Source organism: Rhagoletis pomonella, unplaced genomic scaffold (assembly GCF_013731165.1).
Source record: "Rhagoletis pomonella isolate Grant_MI unplaced genomic scaffold, Rhpom_1.0 Rhpom_scaffold_00011, whole genome shotgun sequence".
Taxonomy (NCBI): domain Eukaryota; kingdom Metazoa; phylum Arthropoda; class Insecta; order Diptera; family Tephritidae; genus Rhagoletis; species Rhagoletis pomonella.
Genome location: NW_023458565.1, coordinates 12,867,423 through 12,893,311, shown reverse-complemented (window position 1 = coordinate 12,893,311; position 25,889 = coordinate 12,867,423). Strand labels below are relative to the sequence as shown.

Below are 25,889 nucleotides of genomic sequence, written 5' to 3'. Positions count from 1 at the left end.
ATTCATTGTTCTTGGCTTGCGTGAATTTCTTTTATTTGCCGTGCACGCATTTATGCCGCATAGTTATTGGGACAGCATCCAAGATCCAAGAAGAGAAATAAAATTATAATCATTTGCACCAGTCCGCAGGCCTAACATTGCTTCATTACTTACACATACTTGCACTCAAGCCAAAGGCATTCGAAAGATAATCCTGTTCAGCACAAAGGTCTTTATTTATTTTTTTCTCTCTTTTGTTCATTGCTACATTCAAATTACACGCCCTGTTCGAGATCTTGCATGGCTGAGCTTTGGGACAAATTCAGTTCGTTGGAGGGGGGATTATGGAGCGAGTTGCGCATGCGCTTCTGACTCATTGCGTTAATCGACCGCATAAATTGTACAAACTTGCATACAATTTTTATATAAAAAGTTACTTCAGTCTTGCACAGGCTGGTATTTGGCATTATTTTGTTTTGTTTTGTTTTTTTTTTTGTTAAGAAGGTCGCCCCATTGCTTGCGATATGCTGCGAGAGAGTACCTACGAACTTTCATCTTTCTCCGCTTGCGTTAGAGTATGTATGTATATGTTTGCCACTGCATTGAGTGCTCCACAATTTTTGTTTTAAATTTTTTCTCCTGCTGGTGCTGCTGATTTTGCTCCAGCACCCCATTCGTCGTGGCTGCGATTTTTTCATGCGTTTAGTTAAGCACGATCGCTCAAAGCGTTTGCAGCTCACACCGGTAACAGAGCGCACACGGAAAGCGCTTGGATTTTTTTTTGTTGTTTATTGGGGCTTGTGCTGTTTTGTTGTGTTTAACGTTCCTGTTTTGAGCTCACCTTCATTCGCGCTGCTGCAATTTTGTTATCGCACCAAGTACAACGTGCAGGCATGTGAAGTAGCTTGTAGCGATAAGAGCAAGACATTGTGTACGTAAATTCAATTAAGACAAAAAGAAAATTCCAAGTGACTAAGTGTTACCCTCGAAAAAAACATAACAACAACAACAAGAAATGCAACCCAATCAGTGGAGAATGAATTGCACAAAGAAAGAAATAAAATATGACTTGTGAAAACTTTTACAATGAAGAAGGGGCATGTTGTTGTTACTATTGCTGTTGTTGTTGGTTTTTATAAGTTATGAAAGAACTTTGACGGGTCGGTGATAAATGATTGCTCATTAAATGGATGATTAATAAACTCATTCTTCAATTACTAGTGTGAAATCGGGGAACAAAATATTTCTGGCATAAAAAAAAAATTAAATTGAAATGAAAAAATAAATGAATAATTTTAAGAATAAAATAAAGTAAAACAATATAAATTTAAATAATATACATTCATACAGTACTGACCAAAATTGTCAAAATGGTGTTTTTTTTATTAAATAATAACAACGTTTTTCATATTAAAATTTTTTTATTGATTTTTATGAAAATATTGTCCATGCTGTCACCAAAATCGCTTTAATCAAAGCTTAAAAAAATATCAAATTTTCTAACTTTTTGATGTGAATTTTTAATACATTTCTGAGCATGCAGTTTTGTAACCCAGAAAATTTTGGTACAATAAAGTAAATGCACGTTTGAAGACTTAAAAAAATCGCTTTGATTTTGATTTCTATTTTTTGCTATAGTTGATAGTCTTTAGCGTTGTTTTTCAGTGAAAATATAAGTATTTTATGGAATAAAATGCGCAAGATCATCAAATTAAAATAAATTTGAAGAATTTTTAATTTTTTTTTTTTTGTTTAAAGTTTAAAACTCTGATTAAAAAAGCTTGGGCTATAGCATTGACAATGTTTTATCAGAAATAAACCAAAAAAAATTAACTATGAAAAATATTTATAACAAACTTTGTGAAAAAAATTTAATTCAACAATTTTTATTGAGCTTGAGGCCATTTTTAATGAAAAACTTATTGTGGAAAAGCAACAAAGAAAGAAATTTAACTTAGAATTAATTTTTTTATTTGATTAAAACTGAAAGAATTGTAATATAATTTTCCACTTAAATTGCTGGTGAAACCGGCAGTTAATATTTGTAAAAAAATCACCACTCGGACACTTTTGCTCCTCACTGCATTTAAAATAAAATAAAATCGAATGCATAGAAAAAAACGTTTGAAATTTTGTATTTTACTCGATTTGATCGAACCTGAAGGCATATACAAGTTTTTAAAGCAGCTCTTCTCAATACCTCACTTCATGTCTTTAACAAATCTCGACCTTTTGAAAAATCTGCATAGTGATTCCAGTTAACCTCTATCTAAGGTCCAGCTTCTCAAATAAATGGTTTGCTAAAAATCTGAAGCGAATTTTTTTCGAGTGCATGAAGAAAGTGCTTCCAAACTGGGGGCCATGCAGTCAAAAACCCATCGTCTCGTTAGAACTCTTATGAGTATTCTGGATTAGTGCTCCTCTCGTACTAAACTCACTTGTCCGCTTCCCTATTTTTTGAAGCACCACTGGTTACCCTGACCAAGTATAAAGTGACGGTGTATCGCCTAAGAGATTGTAGGAAACCATGACTACAATAAGAGTTGCTGAGGGAAAAGGCCAGATCACGTTCCGGTTTGCATTTTGGTTGCATCTGTGAAGAGTGTATATTAGGGTGGTCTTCAAAATATCAACATTGTTCAACATCCACGAAAATTTAAACATTTTCTAAAAAAAATTTGGGTGCCACCAGTGTTTGAAAAAAAAAATGAAAAAATTCGACAAAATTTTGATTGGAAGTCTGATAAATTTGTCATATTACTGAAACTTATTCATATAAATTTATAAACTCGCAATTTAAAAAAAAAAGATTCGATTTTTTTCAAACCCTGGCAGGCTTATTCTTTTTATTTCGAAATATTCGTGGATTTTTAAGATCCATCCTAGTGCAGACTAATCGTAGTTTAGATCGATATCAGATACTGGGAAGTGAACATCGAAGTTGTGGCATGCTTGATCTATGTGATTTTTTTTTTAATAGTCTCCGCCTAAGCATCGTCCCTATGCGTTATCCACAGTTTCTTAGACGCCCGAAGTCCTGGCCTACAGTCCAGTCGTATCACTAGCGTCACCCGGACAATGGTTTTACGCTTTGCAAGCTCAGCAGATGGGTCCTCGGTGTCAACCAGCTCCCACTAGGTTAACACGCCAAAGGTGAGAATGGCTATTATAATTTTTGTATAAATAATTTGAGTCGTAGACCCTGGTATCTTCTTTCAAAATCCATTAAGCTCTTTTCTTCTCGTCTTGACTTTTCCCAAAAGTCTAGCCTTGGAAGGGCACATACCAATCGTAAGGCTTCGGAAGTTAATTTGAAGTTCAACGCAAAACTTTGACCACGAAGACTTCCTAGCGATCTTATCTCTTTCCTGCACATGAATATTTAAATTTTGGCAATAAGCATCTCATTCCCTTGCGTCTCGTGTGAATTTTGGTTGCTGAACACTTTCTTAGCTGCAGTCCTGATTAGACGCAACTCCTCTGCTTTCGCGGCAGCTTTCCAGACGGACAGGATTGCATCAAAATTTGGTGCATTAGTTCAAATTTTTACGATCGAAATTTTTCATACATTTGTACATATTTATGTGGCTGTAGGTGTGTGTACCAAAATGAGGTCCAAGTCCATATTGCCCCACTTTTAATTTCTTAATCCAAACCACATAAACTTTGTGTATATGTATGTGTGAACATGCTCGCAAAATATCAACAGTTTTACTGCTTTACTTAGAGCAATTAACCAAAATGACACAGATAATAAAAATAAATAAAAACAAAATTCGAAATAAACCTCAATACATACCGAGGTGCCAAAATGAGGCGTATTATTGCAGTGACAGAGGGGCGGGTGTATGCCGAAATCATGACAATAATTTTAAATGAATTAGCCATCATTGCTGGCGCGTAGCTTACTTAGGAAATACCCCATGCTGATAGGAAAATGTAAAGCAAGAAATAAAAATACAAATTTCAGAAACTTTCTCTACCTGTACTAAATAATACTTGCATACATATGCACATGAAATTGTTTTAAACAAATAAATATTTGTGTATCTGTATGTTATCGTCTCACATATGTATGTAGATATTTTTAGCAAGAATTTGTCACAAGGCTAGAAAGCGCTTTCGAAGTAGGTAAATTACAATGAATGATGCTATATTTCCCCAAATAGATCATAAGTGTGGTATATATGTAAGTAAATGATTGGCGGGAAATTAGGTAGTCATATACCAAACGAGACGATTGTAGATTCTCTAGGTCAATATGGCTGAGACAAAACATTAAGACACAAACGAACACTTAGGGGAGGGGAAAATAAGAGCCACAAAAGAAAAATCTGGAAATACGAAATCACTAAAATTATTTTGTTTTTATAATATTGAAAAAAATCCACCCTTTCTCTGTGTCCAGAAAATGGTTACGAGCCCACAAGAGCAGATGATGAGCTTTTCTTTCGATATCGCAGTTCACTGCTACCCAACAGAGTTGTTTCCCGCTACCAAGAGTTGTAGAGTATCGCAACAGTTCTTTACGAGCTTAGGGGTGATCCACCTATTGAAAGGGTTCTAATGACAGCTCCACTGTCTTAAAATACGGCTAATAAATCGCCTTTCAAACACTTTTTATTGTTTATTCTAGTGAGGGTCACGATTGCTTGCACCTCTGTCCACAAAAAATTGTGAGTCATCTACCAGTTTCAATAGGAAGTTGAATCTGTATCCAATATCTACGCAAAAATATTCGGTCTCAAGGTGAGGGAGCCAATTTCTCTAGATTTTCCGTTGGAGGAGTTTTACATTCAATGTCCTACTAAAACAGTTTTCTTTTAGCATAGAGTCCAAAAGCACGCACAGGTATTTCTAACCCAGGTATTTTTGCCTAAATATCTGTGTAATGCTTGTTAATATGAAAGAGTACCGTGAGATATTCGGTAGTGCACCTCTCTCGGGGCTGATTCTGGTTTAACAAAAGTATGGAGCAGAATCCATCGTCTGTAGAAGATACCTACTTCAGTACAACGGTCGCACAAGTTCTACTCATTCAACCAATAACCGGGGACGAAGCCAGTCCTTGCAATATAGTTAAACGCTGAGGGGCAGTTTCTTGTAATGTTTTCTAGCTTTCAAACTACGGAGGCATAAGCATCAATCGCACGGACGATCATGCGGTATATCCACTCTTTTAATTCAGAGCTCAGACCTCGTGTCCGACCAAAAAGCCTTCCATAGGCCACACATGGTACATGCGGCCCCTCCAAAAATTTTTCCAACCTAGTAATTGAATGAAGTCTCGTCAGAGTATTCAAGTTAGTGATGCACAGAATCGAGTTATCGGAGCCGGAGAACCGGCTTCTTAAGAAAACCGTAAAATGGATGCGGAAGAAGAAAAACTCGATTCCAAAATAACCAAAAAATGATTCCGGAAGAGCCGAAACTCGATGCCAAAGGAACCGAGAAACGGTTGCGAAAGAACCGAAACTCGATTCCAAAAGATTCTAAAGATGATTCCGGAAAAACCGAAACTGGAATGTCTAAAGTTTATTTAATAAAAGCATCTTTATAGCATGCCTGTTAGACTTAACAAACTTTTCTTCTATCACTTTTGGAATCGGGATCGATCCAAGGTCGTATCCAGTGTTCACATGTACATACCTTTAACGAGAAAATTATATCTCTAGGTAGGTTGGTGTGGCTTCCATTTCTACGCAGGCACAAACTTAGACCACGAGTTGAAGGTCCGTTATGATACCACGACTTAGAGTTTTGTCACTCCCCTTGCTGAAACTTTTTGTCTCCTAGACGAAACTCGTCAGCCATCTGCCAATTCGTAAAGGTCACTAAAGGAAGGACACCCTGGAAAGCGAAATCTGCTCTTCGAGAATGGCGCACACTTACAGAGAAAATGGAGAACTGTCTCTTCCTCCTCATAGTTTTTGCAACTTCTGCAACATCTATAGTAAGACACAAAAATATGCTTGGTCGTACCCCTCCTCGCAAATTCCTCCGCCATAAAGTTATCTTCTATATCTTTACGACCAGGAATACAGATGACGTTTAGACTGTTCTGCTTAGCCACCATTCAGCACAATTTTTGATCTAATTGTGGCGGAAGTCACAGCTTTGATTCTGGTAGCCGAAATGAACGGCTCAGGGTAAGGTTGCGAGTGAATGTTTTTTCCAGCATACAAGGGTGACCCTGCAATTCTGATTCCCATTGCTATATCTCTCTTAACCGAAGTACAGCAAAAGATGCCATCATCTATTGGCAGAAGTTGCTCCGCTAATGCAGATCATTAAGATTAGAAGTCTTAACCAAGGCAGGCCATTATACTACAACTCAATTAAGTAGTATCGGACTAACCGCCGCTGTATAAGCCCACAGATGCCTTATCATACCGCTGGATATCTCTATATTTTATTTAAAATTCTCCTCTTGCGAAAACATCAGAAAAAGTAGGTCTGTAAATATTTGATATTTTTATCAGTGGCCTCCAAATGGAATTTATGGCATTTATTGTCTCCTCTTAGGTAAATATGTACTTACATCTTATTATGTATGTATGTTTAGGAGTCTATATGCATGAGAGATACATATGTATGTATGTAAATACACCCGTATATACCTGTGTAAGTAAAACCTCTTGGCATGAACATTTTATTAAAGAACTAGAAATATGTATATGCAACTAAGTGTGTCCAGAGCTTCCATATGAATATAGTACATGAAATTGTATATACAGTGACTCAAACAAGTGACCACATGTTGATTTTTTTTTAATATTCGTAATGTTATTCAAGCCAATTTTTTTTTTTGTTATTTTTCAATAAAAATACCTAAAACCACATCAATCACAGTTTCAAACTTAATATACAATTTTGAAAAATTCAAGAAATTTGCATAAAAATTTCAACTTCTTAATCTGAATCTTTAGAACATTTTTGGCTATGCATTGTTATAGCCCATACAATTTTAGTCTAATGAAGTGCAAGTTGCAACCACCTAAAAAGTTGCGTTGATTTTTGAGAATTCTTTTTTGGGAACTGCTTTTTCGGTTTGGGTCACTGTAGTATAGTTGTGCATATAAACGCTTAAATGTTTTGATGGGTGGTGTAGTAAATATATAATACAAATGCTTACCAACTCAAATTAATTCGCATGAATCTCTGGCATGAAATTAGATGTGCTGTCAGCTAGAAACAGCTGTGTGGAGCAGCGAAAACACGCTCGCACTACCGCTCAACCGGCAGACAGTCAGAAAGGCAGATAATAAAAAAAAATCAGCCACGTCGCTATTGGCCACCACAGTTTTAGCGCTGATGATGTCCACCAAAACTAATGTACATAAATATGTATTACATTAGGGTGCATCCCTCTCTATGAAAAATGGAACAGTTTTTTTCCATTGGAAATATAAAATCTATAATATTTTAAGACTTTCGCCAAAATATTTCCCAAAAATATTGAGATTAACGTGAGCCGGACCTATTTGAAAATACCTCCAAAAATCGAATTTTTTTAAGTAGGTAAAATTAGTTGTTAAAAATATTTTTTCTAAAAAATCGCTGTCATATAGAAGACTTTAACCTTTAAAGGTCTGCATAAAAATTTTGTCAACGATATCAAAATATGTAATGTGATTTTTTAAATACAGTCTGCTTACGTAAATCTTAAAATTTTTCTGAAATATTGTTTGGCGGAAGTCGTAAGATATAAAAAAATTTTATAATTCCGGTGGAAAAACGCGTTTTGTTTGGGGATGCACCCTAATGTACATACATACATATGTTTATAAAACGAATCAATCGGTCCACTATCTGTTTGCGTTTGTAGAATTTTTCATATTTTCTTTTTAAGTGTTTAGGCAGCCAAGTGTAGCTTCGTGCACTTGCCAGCTTCTGTTCCGGCATTTGAAATGATAGCAACAACAAGAAAACAAATAATACAAATTTTTGAAAACAAATTATTCATTTGCGAAAAAAGCAACACAAAAAATAAACAAAACTAAACACATTCACAAGAAAATGGTAGGCGTGTTGGAAGAGAGCCAGAGAACTTTTGGGGGATCTTGCTTTGCCAGTGTTCTCAGCTCGTAGCGCTCTGCCTAAATGCACGGAAAGCGCTCTGTTGGAGCACAGTTGGGTGCAAGAGCGCCAAGCAATAACCAGTAACTCACGCCGCTAAGTAGCTTCGGTGGGGAGCAGCTGCCTTGTGTAGTTAAAATTATTCGTACATACATATGCACATATGTACCCTACAAGACAGCTGAGTATCATATGAGTACTCATATTATCATTATCCCTAATCACAAAAGTGCTTATCAAAGTCCTCATTTTCGTTCAGGCCATGGGAAAAAATTGAGTACTTTCCCCTCAATGTTGTCATCAGAAAGTCCTCAGTACTAATAGTCAAACTACTCATTTATGCCGTACTACAAAAACAAAAGTGTAAATGTGTGAGAATTTTTGCCTAAAGTGCTCAGCAATGTCTTGTAGGGTAGACACCTGGTTATACATGCTGTTACATATGTATTTGTACTTTTGACTAGTTTTCGGTTCCGCATTGCGAGCGTTTTATTACCCTCTCCACAAGCCGGCAAAAGTGGGCAAATTAAAGCTATGCAGCTGTAGTGGAATTTAGTTAACGCAGATATTTCGAGACATAACGACCGTAGAACGCGACGGCTGAACGCGCTTCGAACGAGAACAAAAAAAAAATTTTTTTAAACTAAAACTTTATAAGAATATTTAAGAAAATATTGCAAATCGCGGCGACACTGATCTCAAATTGTAGAAGAGAATGCTATAAAAAGTAATTTGAAGTAAACTTATGGATAAACAAAAAAAAAATACATTAAAATATAAAACATGAAATTGTTTAGAAGCGTCGAAGCAAATTAAAACCGTAAACATTGCAAAATAAAGCATATGCGTGTGTGTATGCTTTTTTAATATTTTTAAGAATTTTTGAAATTTGCAATTTTTATTTTTTTTTATTTTTGTGTAACAAACAAAAAAAAAAAAAAAAAATATTAAAAAATGTAGTGAACACGCAAAAATTGCCTCTATGCGACATTGCAAATTGGAAATCCAAAAAAAAAGTATGCCGCTTGCAATCGGATATGGCGTGGGCGCGCCGTGGAAGATGCTACTGCTCGCTTGCTGGCAGATATTCGCTTGAAAGCATTTTTGACTTGATTTATAGTTAAAAAAAATGTTGGTTTCTTAAAATACTCATATACACAGGCATTAACCTAGAATGCATTTCAATCATGCAATATGCATAATTTTGCCGGTAGAATTAGAATGCGGCCGTACAAATATTAAAGTATGACTGCCGAATTTATAGTTTAGTAGTGGATTTCAAGCCAAAGTAGCTACACGCGATTTTTCGCGCAATAAGTGCGTGGCTTAAGCACAAATTAATTGTTTTAAATAAAATATAAAATTTGTTTTTAAATTGCCCAAATTTTTGGTTATTTTTTTAATTTTTTGAGAAAAATAATTGAAAATTAAAAACATTTCTGCGGTTTTAGTATTGCTAAGAGAGCTTTATTTTATCGAGAAAACATTATTGTAAATCACTCGCTCAGCATATGCCACGTTTTGACTGTGCTGAATAAAAATAATGTTGAATCTTTAAACCAATTAAAATTACGCTTTAGTTATCAACAAATACCAAGTGAAACTTTTAGCACAATGACGCCAACTTTGCAGTTCTTGAAAATCGCTCTTAACTTTCAACCAAGTTAACACAAAAAATTAATTTAAAAAGAAATCAAATCTAAAAAAAAAAATATTTAACAACTTAAATTTATTTAAATTAAATAATAAGAATGCCGGTCTGAAGCTCAATAAAATTGTGCAATAGATATTTTTAGTAGACCGAAATATAACGGAAACAAAAAAATATAAAAGAATAATGAAAATCTTAACATCGCAATTTATGAAATGAAAAATCATAAATATTAAATATATTTAACTAATAAAAAATATCTGGCTTACTAGCATCATTACTAGCACAGTACATATCTAGAGAATCTAGTGATTCTTATGGACCGAAAGTGGGAAAAATTGACTAGTCATTAAACAAAATACTGGTTTTATGTCCGGACGCCGGACTAGAAAAATTTGTTGGTGATGGTGTGGGCCTGTTTTACGTTTAATCGGAGTGTTATAACTGATTTTTAATCACATTTTCATTTATGACTCGATTCACAAATGGGTAAAAATAAACAATATTTGTAATTCATAGGGTGGTTCCGATACGAGTAAATACTCGAAACATAGTTCAAGTAGTGGTGTTTTTGTTTCGAGGGGACAATTTTTTTTTTGTTCCGAAGTTCATTGACCGGACTTGAGGTATTTACCCACCAGATCTTTGTTCCAACCAACCTAACGTACCACCATTATATCAGTAAACTAAAGCTCGCAAAAGTCATTAAACTTTTACTAAGGAAGTATTTTGATTATTCCAGTAAAACTATGTAAAATTTTTTTATTGCCGAAAAATGTCAAAACGCCTAAGGGTCTCTGTCTGTGATTTCAGTGTACGGCGAACTTTTTTTTTTTGTTTCCCTGTAAGGTGGTACATTCTAATGTACATACATACATAAATGTACATTTGTAAGCACTCGAATCATGCTGCTGTATTTTGGCAATAACTTGGTCATCGGCGTTGGCGCTCTCACTGTAAAGATGAACAAACACATTTTGCTATCTTATCGTTATGAAGCGAATGCTTGATAACAATCCGCTCAGACCTTTTTTTCTACAATTAATTAAAAAACAAGTGCAACCGACTTCACTTATGCACGGGTATTGTGTACGTGGTCAAAATAAAAACCAAAGAGTGCCGTTATTTTGACAATGATACAATCACCACAACTGTACCAAATATGAAACCAACTTTGAGACTGGATATTTTCTAATAAAAAGAGGATCATCGGAAATCGGTTCACGTATTCAAAAGTTATCGGCGTGCATAGATACTCCTCCCTTGTATGTAAATATTTATTTACATAAAAAAATATTCCGATTTTTTTGTAAAAGTACTATAAATATCGTAGAAAATGTTGGCAAACCTAGTGCCTGCTGAGCGCCTTTCTTCAAAAGCTGATGCTACAGCCACCGAGAAACGCAACCGCTTAACAACAAAACGCTTATCAAAGCTTTTGTTTTTGCAAACTTGGTTAAATAATCAATAATTTTCGCCGCTAAAAATAATCGTTTTACTTTATTTAAGGCTAATTAAAAAGAGAATTAGAAATTTTTATGGAAAAAATGTTTTTGTGACGACTCACTGCAAACAAGTGCCTTTCAAAATTCGATTAATCGATTATTACTCAATAATTGCAATCAATTGTTTTTGGCTTGTGGTTAATCATATGATTAATTAATCGATTATTTTATACTTTTTGCCATCCCTATAGCTATCTAGAAATGGTAATTTGAGTGATGTTCTCTAGAGGCAGATAAATTTTTTTATATTTTCTATCTAGCAAATCCAGTCAAGTGCTAGACACAATCGGGGTTCTGCATTGAAAAGTTTCCACACAGTGTTTTGACAGATTAAATTGACGCCAAATCGATATGACATAAATTTCAAAATAAAGTAAAAGTAAACCCGAAAATACTAATATAATAACATAAAATTAAGTAAAATAAAATGAATAAAGCAAAATAAAATAAAACAGAACTTTAAATAGAAATAAAAATAAAAACATAAGGCACGTAAAAAATAAAAAAATACAATAAATTAAAAAGCAAAGATTGAAATCAAATTAAGTTACGTTGAACTATGTACGTAAACATATTGAGTTCATCAAGAAATTTATAAAATTATATTAAAAATAAAATATTTCTAAACGAGTTTTATTTTCATCCGAAAGACTCTTATGTCACCGCCTAATTTACAAGAAGCTTGTCAAGGAACATGTGGCTTATAAAGCAATATGAACAATTACAATTAAGAACACAAATGCGCCAGTTCTCTCGATAACTAAGCAAAAAAATTCACCACGTCGTTCTATTTTCAGAATCGAAAACGTGCGAAAGCAATTACATTTGAAAAAGTTAACGGTAAAAGAATACTAAGACTTTGCGAATTTCATAAAAAGCGCTTGTGATAAAAAAATACTTCAACTAAGAAACGTTTCCTTATTTGAAAAACGAAAAAGACTACGCATAAATACAAAACATCAACACAATACATATCAATCAACTGCAGCAATAGCCATGGATTTCGATTACCACGAATACCTCGCATATCTGGAGACCTTCTGTGTCTACTTCCCCTACCTCCTCTACACATTCGTCTTCCTTACACTCATACCCAAATCCCTGTGCCGCATTAAGACCTTCGCCGATGCCGACTACGAGGCCAATCGTCACAAATACCATCGCTGCTATGCGCCGGACATTTGCTGTCACACACTGGGCGAGCCCATGCCCAAGCCTAAGCCACGCAAGGCCGTTACACGCGTCTACCCGAAGCGGCACAGCACAGCGGGCACCACAGAAACGCACTACGCCAAACGGCAGGATACGCACGCCAATCATATCAAGCGACAGGTAGAACCTGCCTCCATACAAACCAACACACATGTCAATCAAATTGCAAAATTGTTCGAGAACGTGCCCACAGTAACCGTAGCACCAGTGTTGTTGGGCAAGAAAATCAACCGCGTCACACCGACCATACAGTGTCAGGATGCAGACGATACGCCAACTGCAGCGGTTACACCGCCAAAGTCCGCGCTTAACGCCTCGCGCCTCTCTCAGCTCCTTTCGCAGGAGCAGCTGGAGAGTTCGCTGAGTTTGCTGCAACAAGCAAACGCCGATGAAGATCACAACACGTGGAGTACGCGCCACGAATCACCGCCACAACGACGTGCGCGACGCGAGGCGCCCAATTCGCTGGCATACGGCGCCGGCACTTCCACTACGCCATCAACAGCGTCGCCAGCTGCCTCCTCATCACGCTCCGAATCACCGGCGCCACTATCGTCATCACCACTCGCCTCGCCGGTACTCTTCCGGCCACAGTTGAGTATGAAATCCAGTTTGGAGGATATTTTCGCGGCGATTGCACGCAATGCAGAGAAGAGCGAGAATTTCATTTATGCCGGCTGCAAATCACTGTCGCCAGTCACCTCCATCGATGATATACTATCACAGCGTCGCCTGTCACGCCCACTCTCCGCATACTCGATCAGTGATCTGTTGAACGAGGAAAGCACGACGGCGGCGTTAGATGAAGCGCGCGTGGAGAATTTCCTCACTGCGCTTAACACAACATGAGGAGGCCGGTGGGGGGTGGAATCGCCTGACAGTATACTTGGATGGTTTGGCTACGGCTGTGAAGTAGTTTGCACTGCACACTTTGGCGTTTAGTTGTTATATGAATTAATGTATGTATGTGTGAGGATATGTAGCGTTGTGTGTGTAAGTAGTTAAATTGTTAGTCCTAAGAAATGTAGCGTTGTGGAAGTTGACAGCTGGCGGTTAGTAGTCGTAATGAAATGTCAAAGTGCCATGCAAAAAGCGCCTCACACACAACAGCGTTCGCTGCATATTTCCCGCAATTGCACAGCCAGTGCGCCACGGCGCAGTTCGCTGGCAACCAGCTGCAGCTGCAGCTGTTCCATCGATGAGTCACACCAGTCAGCCGAATGTCAGTCAAAAGTCAGCGAACTGAGCTTGCGAAATTTAAATATTTTCCATTTTTTTTCTTGTCTAAGAAATGACGGTGTTTGTTTACAGCGAAATTTGTTTCGTATTTTTAAAAGCAGGGAACTCCATGCAAAACTGTGAATATCCGATTAAGTTTTTTTATGACTTTATTATTGTGTAACTTTTTGTATATAAAAATAATTTGTAATTAATATTTCTTGTATTTGTGAAAAAAGCATACATACACATATATGTGTAGTAGGGTGCCTCGACAAAAAAAAGTTGCAAGTTTTCCACTGGAATCATAAATTTATTATATGCTAAAAATTACGAAAAACTATTAGGATTTACGTCAGCTGTACCGATTTAAAAATATATGACATCAGATCATAAACGAGTTTAAGTTTAAAGGTCTACATAAAAATGTTTGAATATTTTATCAACAGCATCAAAATAATGCGATTTTTTGGAGGTATTTTTAAATCGGTTCCGCTCACGTAAATCGTAATATTTTTCCAAAATAATTCCGATGGAAAAACAATACCGGATTTTTTTTTTGTATGGAGGGTGATGCACCCTAATGTATGCGTATAATTAAAACAGGTCAATTATAATCACAAAAGCAACTGCATTAACGGTTATTTATGTACATACATATGTATGTATGTACGTAGTCATTAAGCCAATAGGAGGAGGAAGTCTTTTTGCTGATTGTCTTTAAGGGCCGTTTGCACCATGTCTAGTTAACGCTAACTGGAGGTTCATCCTTCAGTTAAGCACGTTAACTGCGTTATCGATCACATGTTATATGATGGGTGTCGATAACGTCGATAAAGATGTTTAACTGGGAGTTAGAATTAACTAGACATGGTGCAAACGGCCCTTAGTCTTATTCAACTAATCATTTGTCAACTAAGCTTTAAGCTAATCAAATGTGTCGTTACTTTTACTTAACTCATAAGCAAGCAAGCAAGCGGGTTTATAAATGCCAAGCTAAGCGTTGAACTTTGTGCAATCGCCTGGTTTTAATTATTTAATTATGCACATTAAAATTAAATTGAAATGTTTGTATGTAAACGTACTTATTTTGTAATATTTATGCGAATTATTTAAATAGCTTAGCCATCGTAATGTATGTACATATGTAATATGTTAATCTTATTACTAGCTAGCTATTTACACTAAGTATGTAGTTGATAACAGAGCTTGTCCTATCTTAGTTAGTGATGTATTGAATTTCAATTAATCGAAACTCTTATGCCAGTATCTCACGAACGATTAAACTGTATACGTAAAAACGATAACTATTTGTATGATTTTTTTTTATTTTCAAGTATTAACACACATATTTTTGAAGTGTAAATAAATACGATCGACAGCTAATTTATAGCGTAATAATTTGCGAGTTTTATTTGACATGATTGATTGTTGTTAAAAGGTAATTTAAAATACCAAATATGATTGGTTGGCACGTAAAGATTTTATTTATTTTTATTTTTTTATTCGACTGTATGTAAAGTAATGTTAATTTTTTTTTTTTTTATATGCACAATGTTTCAAATTTTATACAAAAAAAAAAATAAAATTAAACAAAAAAGCAAATAAGTTGTATTTCCGGAAATAATGTATTTTATTTAAAAAAGTTACTGATTGACCCGAGGTGGCAGAACATGGCCAATGTGTCGAGCATTGACCAAATTTGCAATTTCGCTATAAAAAAGTAAGTGTGCCTGGGCCACACTAGAGAAGTGAAACTTTCGTTACAAATCTAGTTTGTCTCATAACCAATATATATACATACATACATATGTACATCTGCTTTTGCTTAAGATTATATTTTTTGTCTTTTTTCTATCTAGATCTTTACTTCTACCCTGTTCGTTCTAGTTACCTTTATGTTATTCTCTTTTCCTTTATCTTTATTTTTATCTTTATACCTTATCGATAACAAAATCGATAGTAACATCCATCAAAATATCGATAACAAAACTGAAACAAATATTGATAACAAATTCGATAAAAATATCGATTGCAGAATCGATAAAAATATCGATAGCAAAATCGATAAAAATATCGCTAACAAAGTCGACAAAAATATCGATAGCTAAATCGATAAAAATATCAACAACAAAATCGATAAAAAATATCGATTACAAATTCGATAAAAGTATCGGTAGAAAAATCGATAACAATATCGATGAAATGCCTACTCAGTCCAAAGTAGCACTTGTTGGCAAGAGTGACTATGCGTTGGATTTCCATGCTGACATTATTATCGGTGTTATTGCTGGTTCCCAAGCAAACGAAATTTTCTACTTTCTCGAAATTATTAATGTCAACAGTGACGTGGGTGCCAAAGCGCGAGTGTGCTGACTGTTGGCAGGAGATACTTCATCTTGTCCTCGTTTACCTCCTCGTTTGCTTCCTTATCCAACTTGGAAAAGGCAGAACACGCGGTTTTTCTTACCGATGACGTCGGTGTCACCGCCATAAGCCAACAATTGCATGCTCTTGTAGTAAATTTTGCCTGAGCGGTTCAGTTCTGCAGCTCTTGTTATCTTCTCCAACAGCAGATTAAAAAAAGTCACATGAAAGGGAGTCGCCCTGTCTGAAATCCCGTTTGGTGGCGAACGGCTCGGAGAGGTCTTTCCCAATTCACATTTTATTTTACACAGTCGTATGAGTTTTGAGGGGATGCCAAATTCAGACATAGGGGCGTATACTACTGATAGGCCCAATCAGTTGTTGACGGTTGACGGCTTCAGTCTTTCACACAATACGCTCGCGGTAGTTGGCGCGAATGGCAGGTGGCGTGTGGATTAGGCAGAGCACACTTAAATTCCAGTCGTCGGGCATGCGTTCATATTACCATATTCTGCATAAGATCTGATGCATGCACCTTATCAACTCCTTGCCACCGAGTCAGGAGGAGGAACATCGACTCCGTCATCATCGACTGGGGGCTCGGGTTCTTCTTCTCCACAACTTTCCGTGCTGGTACCGTTCAGTAGGATGGAAAAGTGTTCCCTCCATACTTTAAGTACGTTCTGAACATCGGTAACTAGGTCGCCATTGTTGTTCTTATAGGATCAAAATTATTGAAAGTTGGTTTGGTGATTATTGAAATCAGACAAGAACCACGCCTATCTCCCATATAACTGCAATTTACAGAAATACGAAAGCTGCGATAAATTAGTAACTATTTAAGCTAATTCACTCAAAATCGATGTATTTTGGAAAATTGGCGTGGCGCCCCTTTATGACCACAAATGTGTATCTCGGTAACCGATTTATCAATTTCTACCAAACTCTGTGCACACTTAATAACTTTTGTACGGAAAAGCAATCCGTTGAAAATTATTCAAATCGGACTAAATGTACACCCGTTCTCGCATAACAGTAAATTTCAGAACTACGAAAATCCAGTTCCAAGTTAATTGTTACAACAATCTCTTTACTATAAAAACACTTATATAGACTTTTATGAATTGGGTGTGGTAGCTCCCACTTTATGACAACAAAAAGTGTATCTCGGTAACCACCTTATCGTTTTCTACTAAACTTGGTTCAATTATATCATTAAGGCTAACTCAGCTTATAATCGAACTCGGGTTTCACCCGAACTCATACTTCTTTACTTATTTATTTTTCTTTACAGTAAGTGACTTACTTAAGTGCTGACTGAAATAAATATATTTAAAGCACATTCGGTTAAGTATTTATAAAAAAAAAACTTTTCCAGCTTCATATCAGTGTATGTACTTAGTATTCTTACTCAGAGTATTTAGAGACCGACACCGAACCTGTGCGCTTGAGTGCACTCAAATTTAAATTATCTTTTATTTATTTTTTCAATTGACGCAAATTAATTTATTTAAAGTATGTATGCTACGCGCTAATAAATCCATCAATAATAACAAATGAAGCGAAATATGGACATGCACACAAGGCAATTTGTGAAGAATTTATTCACCATTTATGTAAGTGTGCATTAGGGTGTGGGTAAACATTTTCTAGGAAATCTTTAAGAAGCATCAGCAATGCATTTTAAATATAAATTTACCCAAACATTTTTAGCCACAACTAAAAGGAGCTCTGGCTTAGTGAATCTATACAAAAATAAAATTGTAAGCAGCCGATGTATGTACATTATTGATATAATAAAAAGTGAGCTGAAGCTCCGACTCGATTTTCAGTACAAATTCTTGAGCTTGAGCTCAACCCTTCAGTGCAAAAATTGAGTCTGAGCTTAAGCTCACTTTTTATGCATAAGGCCCATTAAAGCAGTCTTTATTAGAGCAATAGAAGCCAAATCAACCATTTTTAGAATTTTTGTCTGTCTGTCGCAAACTAATGCATGAAATTGAATGCAGTTTTCATCGATGTATCGCTAGAGGTCTAACTTAAAATATAGAAAGAAAAAAATTGAGAGTTGAGACCTGTTTAAAAATTGCACTTTAAGTAAGTTGATAAGATAAAGTAAATATTGCAATATGGCTGTCAAAAAAGGAGGTTTAAGAAGGCTTACAGCCGAAAGTATTTCTGTGAAGGTTGCCACATGCTTGAAAATTTTAATTTAACTTAATCTATAGAAAGAAAAAAATTGAGAGTTGCCACCTGTTTAAAAATTGCACTTTAAGTAAGTTGATAAGATAAATTAAATATATCAATATGGATATCAAACTGCAGAGGTCTAGGAAAGTTTACTGCCGAAAATATTTTTGAGGAGGGCTGCCAACTTTTTGAAAAATTGTATTTAATTAAATAGATATAATAAATGAAACTTTACAATACGGGTATCAAAAAACACAAATATACTTTTAAGGCGCAGTGAACCACGCAGTATATTTGCTAGTATTAAAGAACATCGTTTTTTATTATTTGGTTTTAGTTTATGGATCGACCCGCACTAACATTCCGCAGGGTCTGGCTACGAACCCAGTTTCGGCCCAACATAAAAAAAAAACCTAAGCAAGTTTTTCTAATAGCAGTCGCCTCTCGGCAGGCAATGGCAAACATCCGAGTGCATTCTGCCATGAAAAACAGCTTCTAAAATACAATCGTCCTTCGGAGTGAGCATAAAACTATAGGTTTCTCCTCTTAGTGTGACAACATCAAGGCGTACGCCACAAATCGGTGGAGAATCACGGCCAAACGCCAACATATTGTGTTAGAGCCAGCCTATTGATTTCTAGTTAGAATTTTAAATGTACGTGTGCAAATTGGTGTAAGGATTTACGAAAAATAGACGAGTCTTATGCCTTAAGCCACAAAAATATTTACAGGTTACCATAAATTACAGCTTATCATAATACGTCGATATTGCTTAATTTAAATATGGATATTTTTGTATAAGTACATACATACATACTGCTATGTACCTACACTCCATGGCCAGGCAGAGTTATGAAGAGATATCTATCTATCTTGTTATTGTGGGCAGTCAGTGCAAAAGCCAATGAACTTTAACTTGTTGCATTCCGCCTTCCCACTGTTGCACACTCTTAAGGCGTATCTGCATGCCTACATGCTTCTCTTTACACACATATGTATGGTTGTGTGCATGCACGTGCATATCATGCACTCTAACCAACCATATTCACATATCATTGAGCAAATAATCATAAGCAAATAAACGCATACAAAAACATAAAAAACAAATAATACTTAAGCGACAAACCGCGATTGCAGCCAATTCATAAACAACTACAGTGAAATGAATTGACTTTAAAGAATAAAATTAAATATTGTAAAATGAAGCGGTAATCAGGCAGTCAACGCGTCAATCAGCCAGCCATCCAGTCATCCAGGCAGTTATTTAGTTACATACTTAGCTAGCTTACCAACTAAACGTCCATTCATCCACTTCAACCTACTTACTTACATACATAGTATGTATGTTGGTATGTTTGCACATGTTTGCAGTGCATGTACACTAGGGTGGTTAAAAAATGCATGTGAAAAAAGAAAATCGGAATTTTTATGCTCTCACGTCCTAGGATTGTTCTATACCGAAAAAAATATATGCCTATTTTTTTGTTTTTAGTTTTGAAATCAAAAAATATTTAGAGGTCGCTTAAAGGGCCCAAAAATTTCCATGTATTTTATATGGGGAAAAAACAAATTTTCGTAGAAATGGTATAGCATTTTTAAGAATCAATATTTTTCTATCGGAAAACTGCGTTTATCTGCCAGGAGATTCCCAATAATAATACCCAATTGTTTTATGAACCATTTTTTCATCGCAACTATAATTTATAGGTCCGACAAAAACCCACAAAAACCCCGAAAAATGCAATAGGCGGACACAAAAAAAAAGCGATAGTAAAAAAATGGTTAAATAAACAATTTGGTATTATTATTGAAAGTCTTCTGAAGAGAACCAGAGCTTTCCGATCTAAAAATATTGATTTTCAAGGATTCTATACCATTTTTACGAAAAGTTGTTTTTTCCCCATGGAAAACTTTGAGCGCTTTGAGCGACCTCTAAATATTTTTTGATTTCAAAATAAAAAATAGTGTATAGTTTTTTCGATATAGAACAATCGTAAGGGGTGAGAGCATTACAATTCCGACTTTACTGTTTTCGGACCACCCTAATGTACACATACACACTTAAACGAGTAAGTCTTTGGGTATGTAGAGGCGGATCCACTGGCGGCCAGAGCGATTGTGGCATGTTGTCAATTAATTCAACCCAATTTACGTACTTTACCGTCAACTCCACTTCATCCACTTCAGTTGAGTAATAGTGATAAAAAGGCTTGCTGTTTATACTACTACTATGCGTATGTACATTAGACCGTACCACCTTACAAGCAAACAAAAAATAATTTCGGCGAACATCCCTAAGTCTAAGGTATTTCGAAACAAAAAAAAAAAAAGTTTGCTTTGGTTCCTTTTTACAGTTTGGGTTGACATCCATATTGGGTAATAAAAAAATTTTTGAAATATGTAATTTCACTCGAATAATAAAACAACTTCCTTGGCAAAAGTTGACAATAGGATGGTACGTTGGTGTGATAAAAACCGAGATCTAGAATGGGGTACTTAGGGTAAAAGAATTTTGGAACCAAAAAAAAATTCTCCTCGAGACGAGAACATATCGACCCTTAACCGCCAAAAAGATTTAAGCGCATTTTATCGATTTTTTTTTTTGTGCAGAAATACTCCTAGAGCAATTAGATGCATTTCTGCATCAAAAAGAAAAAAAGTGTCGCTTATCTCTTTTAGGCGGTTAGTGCTCCATTTATAAGATATATCACACCTTAGGATCCGAATATAAATGCCGAAGATATGACAAAAAATTTAAAAAAGCGATACCTATTTTCGATCAAAGTAAAAATAAAAAATTTCGAAATTGCCTTGCAAAATACTTTAGGCTCAGGGGTGTACAGCGACCTTTTTTCCGGTACGGCCTAGTGTACAGTTTTATGTACATTCATATGTATATGAGTATGTACCCCCATACATGTGAACGACAGAATGTGCTTGAATGGAAGCCAGATAGTTAGATACTTCCCTTTTATGCACAAACAATGAACTTATTTAATGAGTATTTGCACAAAATGCATACAGAGCCGTATAATTATTGCCTTACTTGAACTTTGATCTTTCTAAATTAGTGAAATGCTGTTTTTAATGCATATAAGAATTCATATAAGAGTTGATAGTTAATATTTGAGCCTTTAAATCACTTTAAATTAAGCGAGTTTGAAGTAAGTATGTATATAGCTTTATAGCCCAAAACCGCTGCAGGAGACAGTCGGCAGCAGAATAGATATTTTTATGATTAGCTGTATTCAACAGTATTGTGGCTAACCCATCTTAGTGAGCTACCAAATGTTCTATATTATGTGGTAATGGTCTCAGTCTCCCAAAATTATCTTCTACCGCTCAGAAGACAAGAAAAGTGGGTTTCAACCTGATACTAGCCCTTCATTATCATACTGTTAATCTCGGTTTTGTTCACATGTTTCTGCATATACAGAAGCTGGGAATATAAAACCATTTTACCTAATAGCTAAAAAGTATGGACCTGAGAGGACTTTGGAAAAATCAAAACGAAAGTCTGTCCATTACTGTTGGCATGCTACAGGCGTCCAGGTCTTTGTGAGAAACCCTATTTTGTTAATTTAAGTAACGTTAAGTTCACCCATATTCACGGTAATCATATTCAAAATCTCGTCTAACAAGGTTGCTTCTGAGGTGATGAGATATTCTCGGTAGCTATTTTTGGCTAAGCTCAAAGATAACAACTTCATCAGGAATTGTATTGAATACTGTTGTATGCAGTTGAAACTCGTAAATATCATGATATTTAATTCATTTTAAAATGCTCCTTTGTCCGAACCAATATTTTGAATTTCCAGCGAATCTTACATTGGTCAAGACATCAACAGGTCGACCTAAGCTGCTGTGCCACATATAAACCATTGTTTTTTGTGAAAAAAATTTTTTTTTTTGAGCAATTAAATTTTCCTCTATAATTTTAGTGGTTTTTTTTTTGCCATGTTTAAAGAGAATCCTGCACTTTTTTTCGCAGTTGAAAATTTCTTCACGATTGATTTCTTTATTTTGTGTCATTTGCAGTGATGTTAAAAAGGTACAATAAAATTTACCGATAACATTCAACATTATACTGGCTAGCTGTGTTGCTTGTTTGTCTCCTTGTTTAGCATACAAATATAAGCATATACAGTGACTCAAACAAATATGACCACGTGTTTCTTCAAATATTCGTAATGTTCGAGCTCAATTTTTTTTTTGTTATTTTTATATAAAATTATCGTGTAAGCTTTAACCAAAGCCGTGTAAATCACAGTTTCAAATTTTACACAAAATTTAGGCAAATTCAAAAAAAATCATAAAAATTTCAACTTCTTATTCTGAATTTAAAAAAAATTTTTGGGTATGCGATTATATAGCCCATGCAATTTTAGTCTAATGAAGTGCAATTTTCAAGCGGCTAAAAAATCGTGTTGATTTTTGAGAATTTGATGACGGATTTTTGCACTTTTTTATGTAAATATGAATTTCTTATGAAATAAAACGCGGGAGACCGTTAGCAACAAAAAAATTCAAAATATCCACGCAAGTTTTTGTAAATCGCGCTTGTTATATTAAAAAATCCAGAAAAAGTAGCCTAAAAAAATAAAATTCTCGGAAATCAACATACCCAAAACTTTCTAAAAATTCAGAATAAAAAGTTGAAATTTTGATGAAAATTTGTTGAATTTTCCTAAATTTTGTATAAAGTTTGAAACTGTGATTTATACGGCTTAGACAATATTTTTGCATAAAAGTAACAAAAAAAATTTAGCAGGAAAAATATTACGAATATTAAAAAAAAAAACAAAGCGTCATTCTTTTTACTCACTGTATGTATATATGTACATTAGAGTGGTCCAAAACAAGTCAAGTGGAATTTTTAACGCTCTCCCCCCTAGGATTGTTCTATATCGAAGAAAATATACCACTATTTTTTTATTTTGAAATCAAACAATATTTAGAAGTCTCTCAAAGCGCTCAAAGTTTTCCATGTATGTATTTTATATGGGAGAAAACAACTTTTCGTAGAAATGGTATGAAATTCTTGAAAATCAATATTTTTCGACTAGAAAACTCTGGTACTCTTAAGGAGACTCCCAATAACAATACCCAATTGCTTATTTAACCATTTTTTAATACCAAAATTTTTGTATATTTTGCCCCTTTGCATTTTCTGGGGGTTTTGGCGGACCAATAAAATATAGTTATAATTAAAAAATGGTTAAATAAATTGTTAGATAATATTACTGGGAATCTCCTGAAGAGAAACAGTATTTTCCGGATCGAAAAATACTGATTTTCAAGGATTCTATACCATTTCTACGAAAAGTTTTTTTCCCCATAAGCAAAATAAAGGTATATTTTTTTCGGTATAGAACAATCCTAGGGTGTGAGAGCATACAAATTCCGACTTTACTTTTTCACACGAATTTTTGGACCACCCTAATATGGATACAAATGGATGTACATATGTATTTGTTATTACTATAACTGTAACTATACAAATGTTATAATCCGAAACTCTGTCAATAAATAAATGTGTCATCCTATCTACCAGTTGTAAACATTGCGCATACAAAATCACATAATCTTAAGCAATAAATCATACTCAATCCTATCTGCAAACCAAAAAAAGTGCTCTTCTCACAATCAAAGCCGCAAAGCTCATCTATTTAGGATATTAAATCGAATTGCCTCAAATTTGTCGATTTTTTGGTTTTCCGCCATTGTAGCGCTTGTTTTATGATGTCCAAATGAATGCTGGACATTCACAAAAAAAAGTGTTATTTGTCAATAAATTTGTATGAGTCATAATCTGGTATCTTCATGGCAAAGTAGCTAATGAATTAAAATACCTTAAACGTCCATTGTCTTTATGACAGTTTTTGCGGTGTGAGCGAAGCAGCGGGAGTTGGGAAAAAAGAATACACGAAAACAGATATTCATCCGCTGCCAACATGTGTATTTATTTATTTGTGAATATATGTTTGTACGTAAGTAGTTATTTGTATATAGTTAAATAACAATAAGCACTTTTAAATTTGCTTATTTTTGTATTTCATTGTATTACACAATATTTGGTCGATGGGTGTGAATCGCTAAGTGCCCACATAGTATAAACAAATGTAGGCTTGGCTTGGCTTGACTTGTTGTTTGGAAGCCGTATAGGCACAATACTGATTAAATATATGAAAGCATCTTTTGTTAAGTTTCAAAGTTTTTTTTTTTTAATATTTTAGTGTGAATTCGCGAACGATAGCTGGTTTGTCCCAGAAGTAAAACTGTTTATCGGTGGCATATTTCCTTATCAAAGCTTCTTCTAAAGTTTCTAAAAATGGTATTTCGATTAAAATTGACTCTACCACTAACATTGTAATGGAGAATTCAGGCGAAGCTTTCTGCGTATTTTTCCACAACCATCGTTTGTTCTCAGATAGTTTCTAGGTACAAGCATAAAAATAAATTCTCCAGTTATATTGAAATTCGACCAAGTTTCGAAAAAAAATGATGCCTATCGTTTTATCCTTTTATGGTCCCGGAGGTAAACTTCAGTAAACCTTATCTTATCGAAAAAGTTGTATGCTCTACACTCTAAAAAATTTTTGTTTAAATTTGCGTATATGCCTCTTTTAATGAATGCAAATTTACACACCGAGTACTAAAATTAAACACTGGCTGTTTACTTTTACATACGAAATGTATCGCGTAGAGCAAAATTACACATAAAGTGTTTAAAATAGAGTAAATATGAGCCCTTAAGGTTTATTATTGGTAAAAAATTTATTTGAAACCTTTTAAACTTTTCATGTGTATATTTTAAACATCTCCTGATCAATATCAAATCTTGAACATCTTATGCTTATATTTACACAGATTCTGGTTGAAAAATAAACACTTTTCAGTAGTAGTTTTACATACACTTTTTTAGAGTGTGCCTTTAGTCAGCATAGACCAGTACATATTGATTACCATTCAGCCTCGCTTCTATCATCAACAATTGCACCGTGCGAAAAAAAAACTAAAAATTTAAAAACATATGACAAAATCAATATACGCACGAAACTGAGGGCCAAACACAGTAAAACTGGGTTTTTAGATCTCTCTGACGGCAGGAGTTTTTCAAGGATTCTAGAATTTCAAGGAATGATGAATTAAAAAAAAAACAATTATTCTAAAAATGCAGTGCAATTTTAAATAACAATATTGCCCATATCAAATAAATGAAAAAATTTTCTAGAATTAAAAAAAATATTACTTTTTTGGTGCACAAGGAGGTGAGGTGGAAGTATTGAAAGTGTAACTTTTAATTAATTTTTTATCTCAAACATAGAGAGTTAAAGGACCGAATTCGAGGATGTGATAGTATACAAATTAGTTCTTAACATATTTTTTTTCAAAAGTAACTATTTACAAGGATAATCAAGCATTACATTTTAAAATTGACATTTTCAATGCCTATTCGTCCTCGTGTTCCAAAAATTCAAATTTTTTCAATAGTACGGAATTTTCTCCTTCTTATTTGACGCCCATATCGATTATTTTTTAACCTGTACTGAATTAAAAAAAAATCTGATTCCACAGTGAAAAATTAAAAACGCAGTTTAACTATATTTTGTACCTAGTTTCGCGAGTATGTGTATTGATTTTGGTGTCCACGAAATTGACTGACGCACGTTGTTAAAAAAAATACT

The 25,889-nt window shown here is 34.7% G+C and overlaps 1 protein-coding gene across 5 annotated transcripts; it reads left to right on the top strand.

Annotated features, from left to right (window-relative positions):
* Window positions 1-691: 691 nt before the first annotated feature.
* On the top strand, window positions 692-13,896 carry LOC118746638. 5 transcript variants are annotated; one of them, XM_036480497.1, is made up of 3 exons: window positions 8,506-8,785; window positions 12,012-13,320; window positions 13,357-13,896. In XM_036480497.1, exon 2 carries the CDS (start codon window positions 12,211-12,213, stop codon window positions 13,273-13,275), a length of 1,065 nt encoding a protein of 354 aa, XP_036336390.1. In that variant the 5' UTR covers window positions 8,506-8,785; window positions 12,012-12,210; the 3' UTR covers window positions 13,276-13,320; window positions 13,357-13,896. The 5 variants fall into 5 exon arrangements, with proteins under 5 accessions (XP_036336392.1, XP_036336391.1, XP_036336390.1 ...); XM_036480499.1 differs by lacking the exon at window positions 8,506-8,785 and adding an exon at window positions 692-723 and having other exon boundaries at window positions 12,012-13,896; XM_036480498.1 differs by lacking the exon at window positions 8,506-8,785 and adding an exon at window positions 730-910 and having other exon boundaries at window positions 12,012-13,896.
* Window positions 13,897-25,889: the final 11,993 nt, after the last annotated feature.

What these genes read in the sequence shown, in the direction of transcription:
- LOC118746638 (XM_036480499.1), top strand. Translation starts at nt 12,211, where the DNA reads ATGGATTTCGATTACCACGAATACCTCGCATATCTGGAGACCTTCTGT.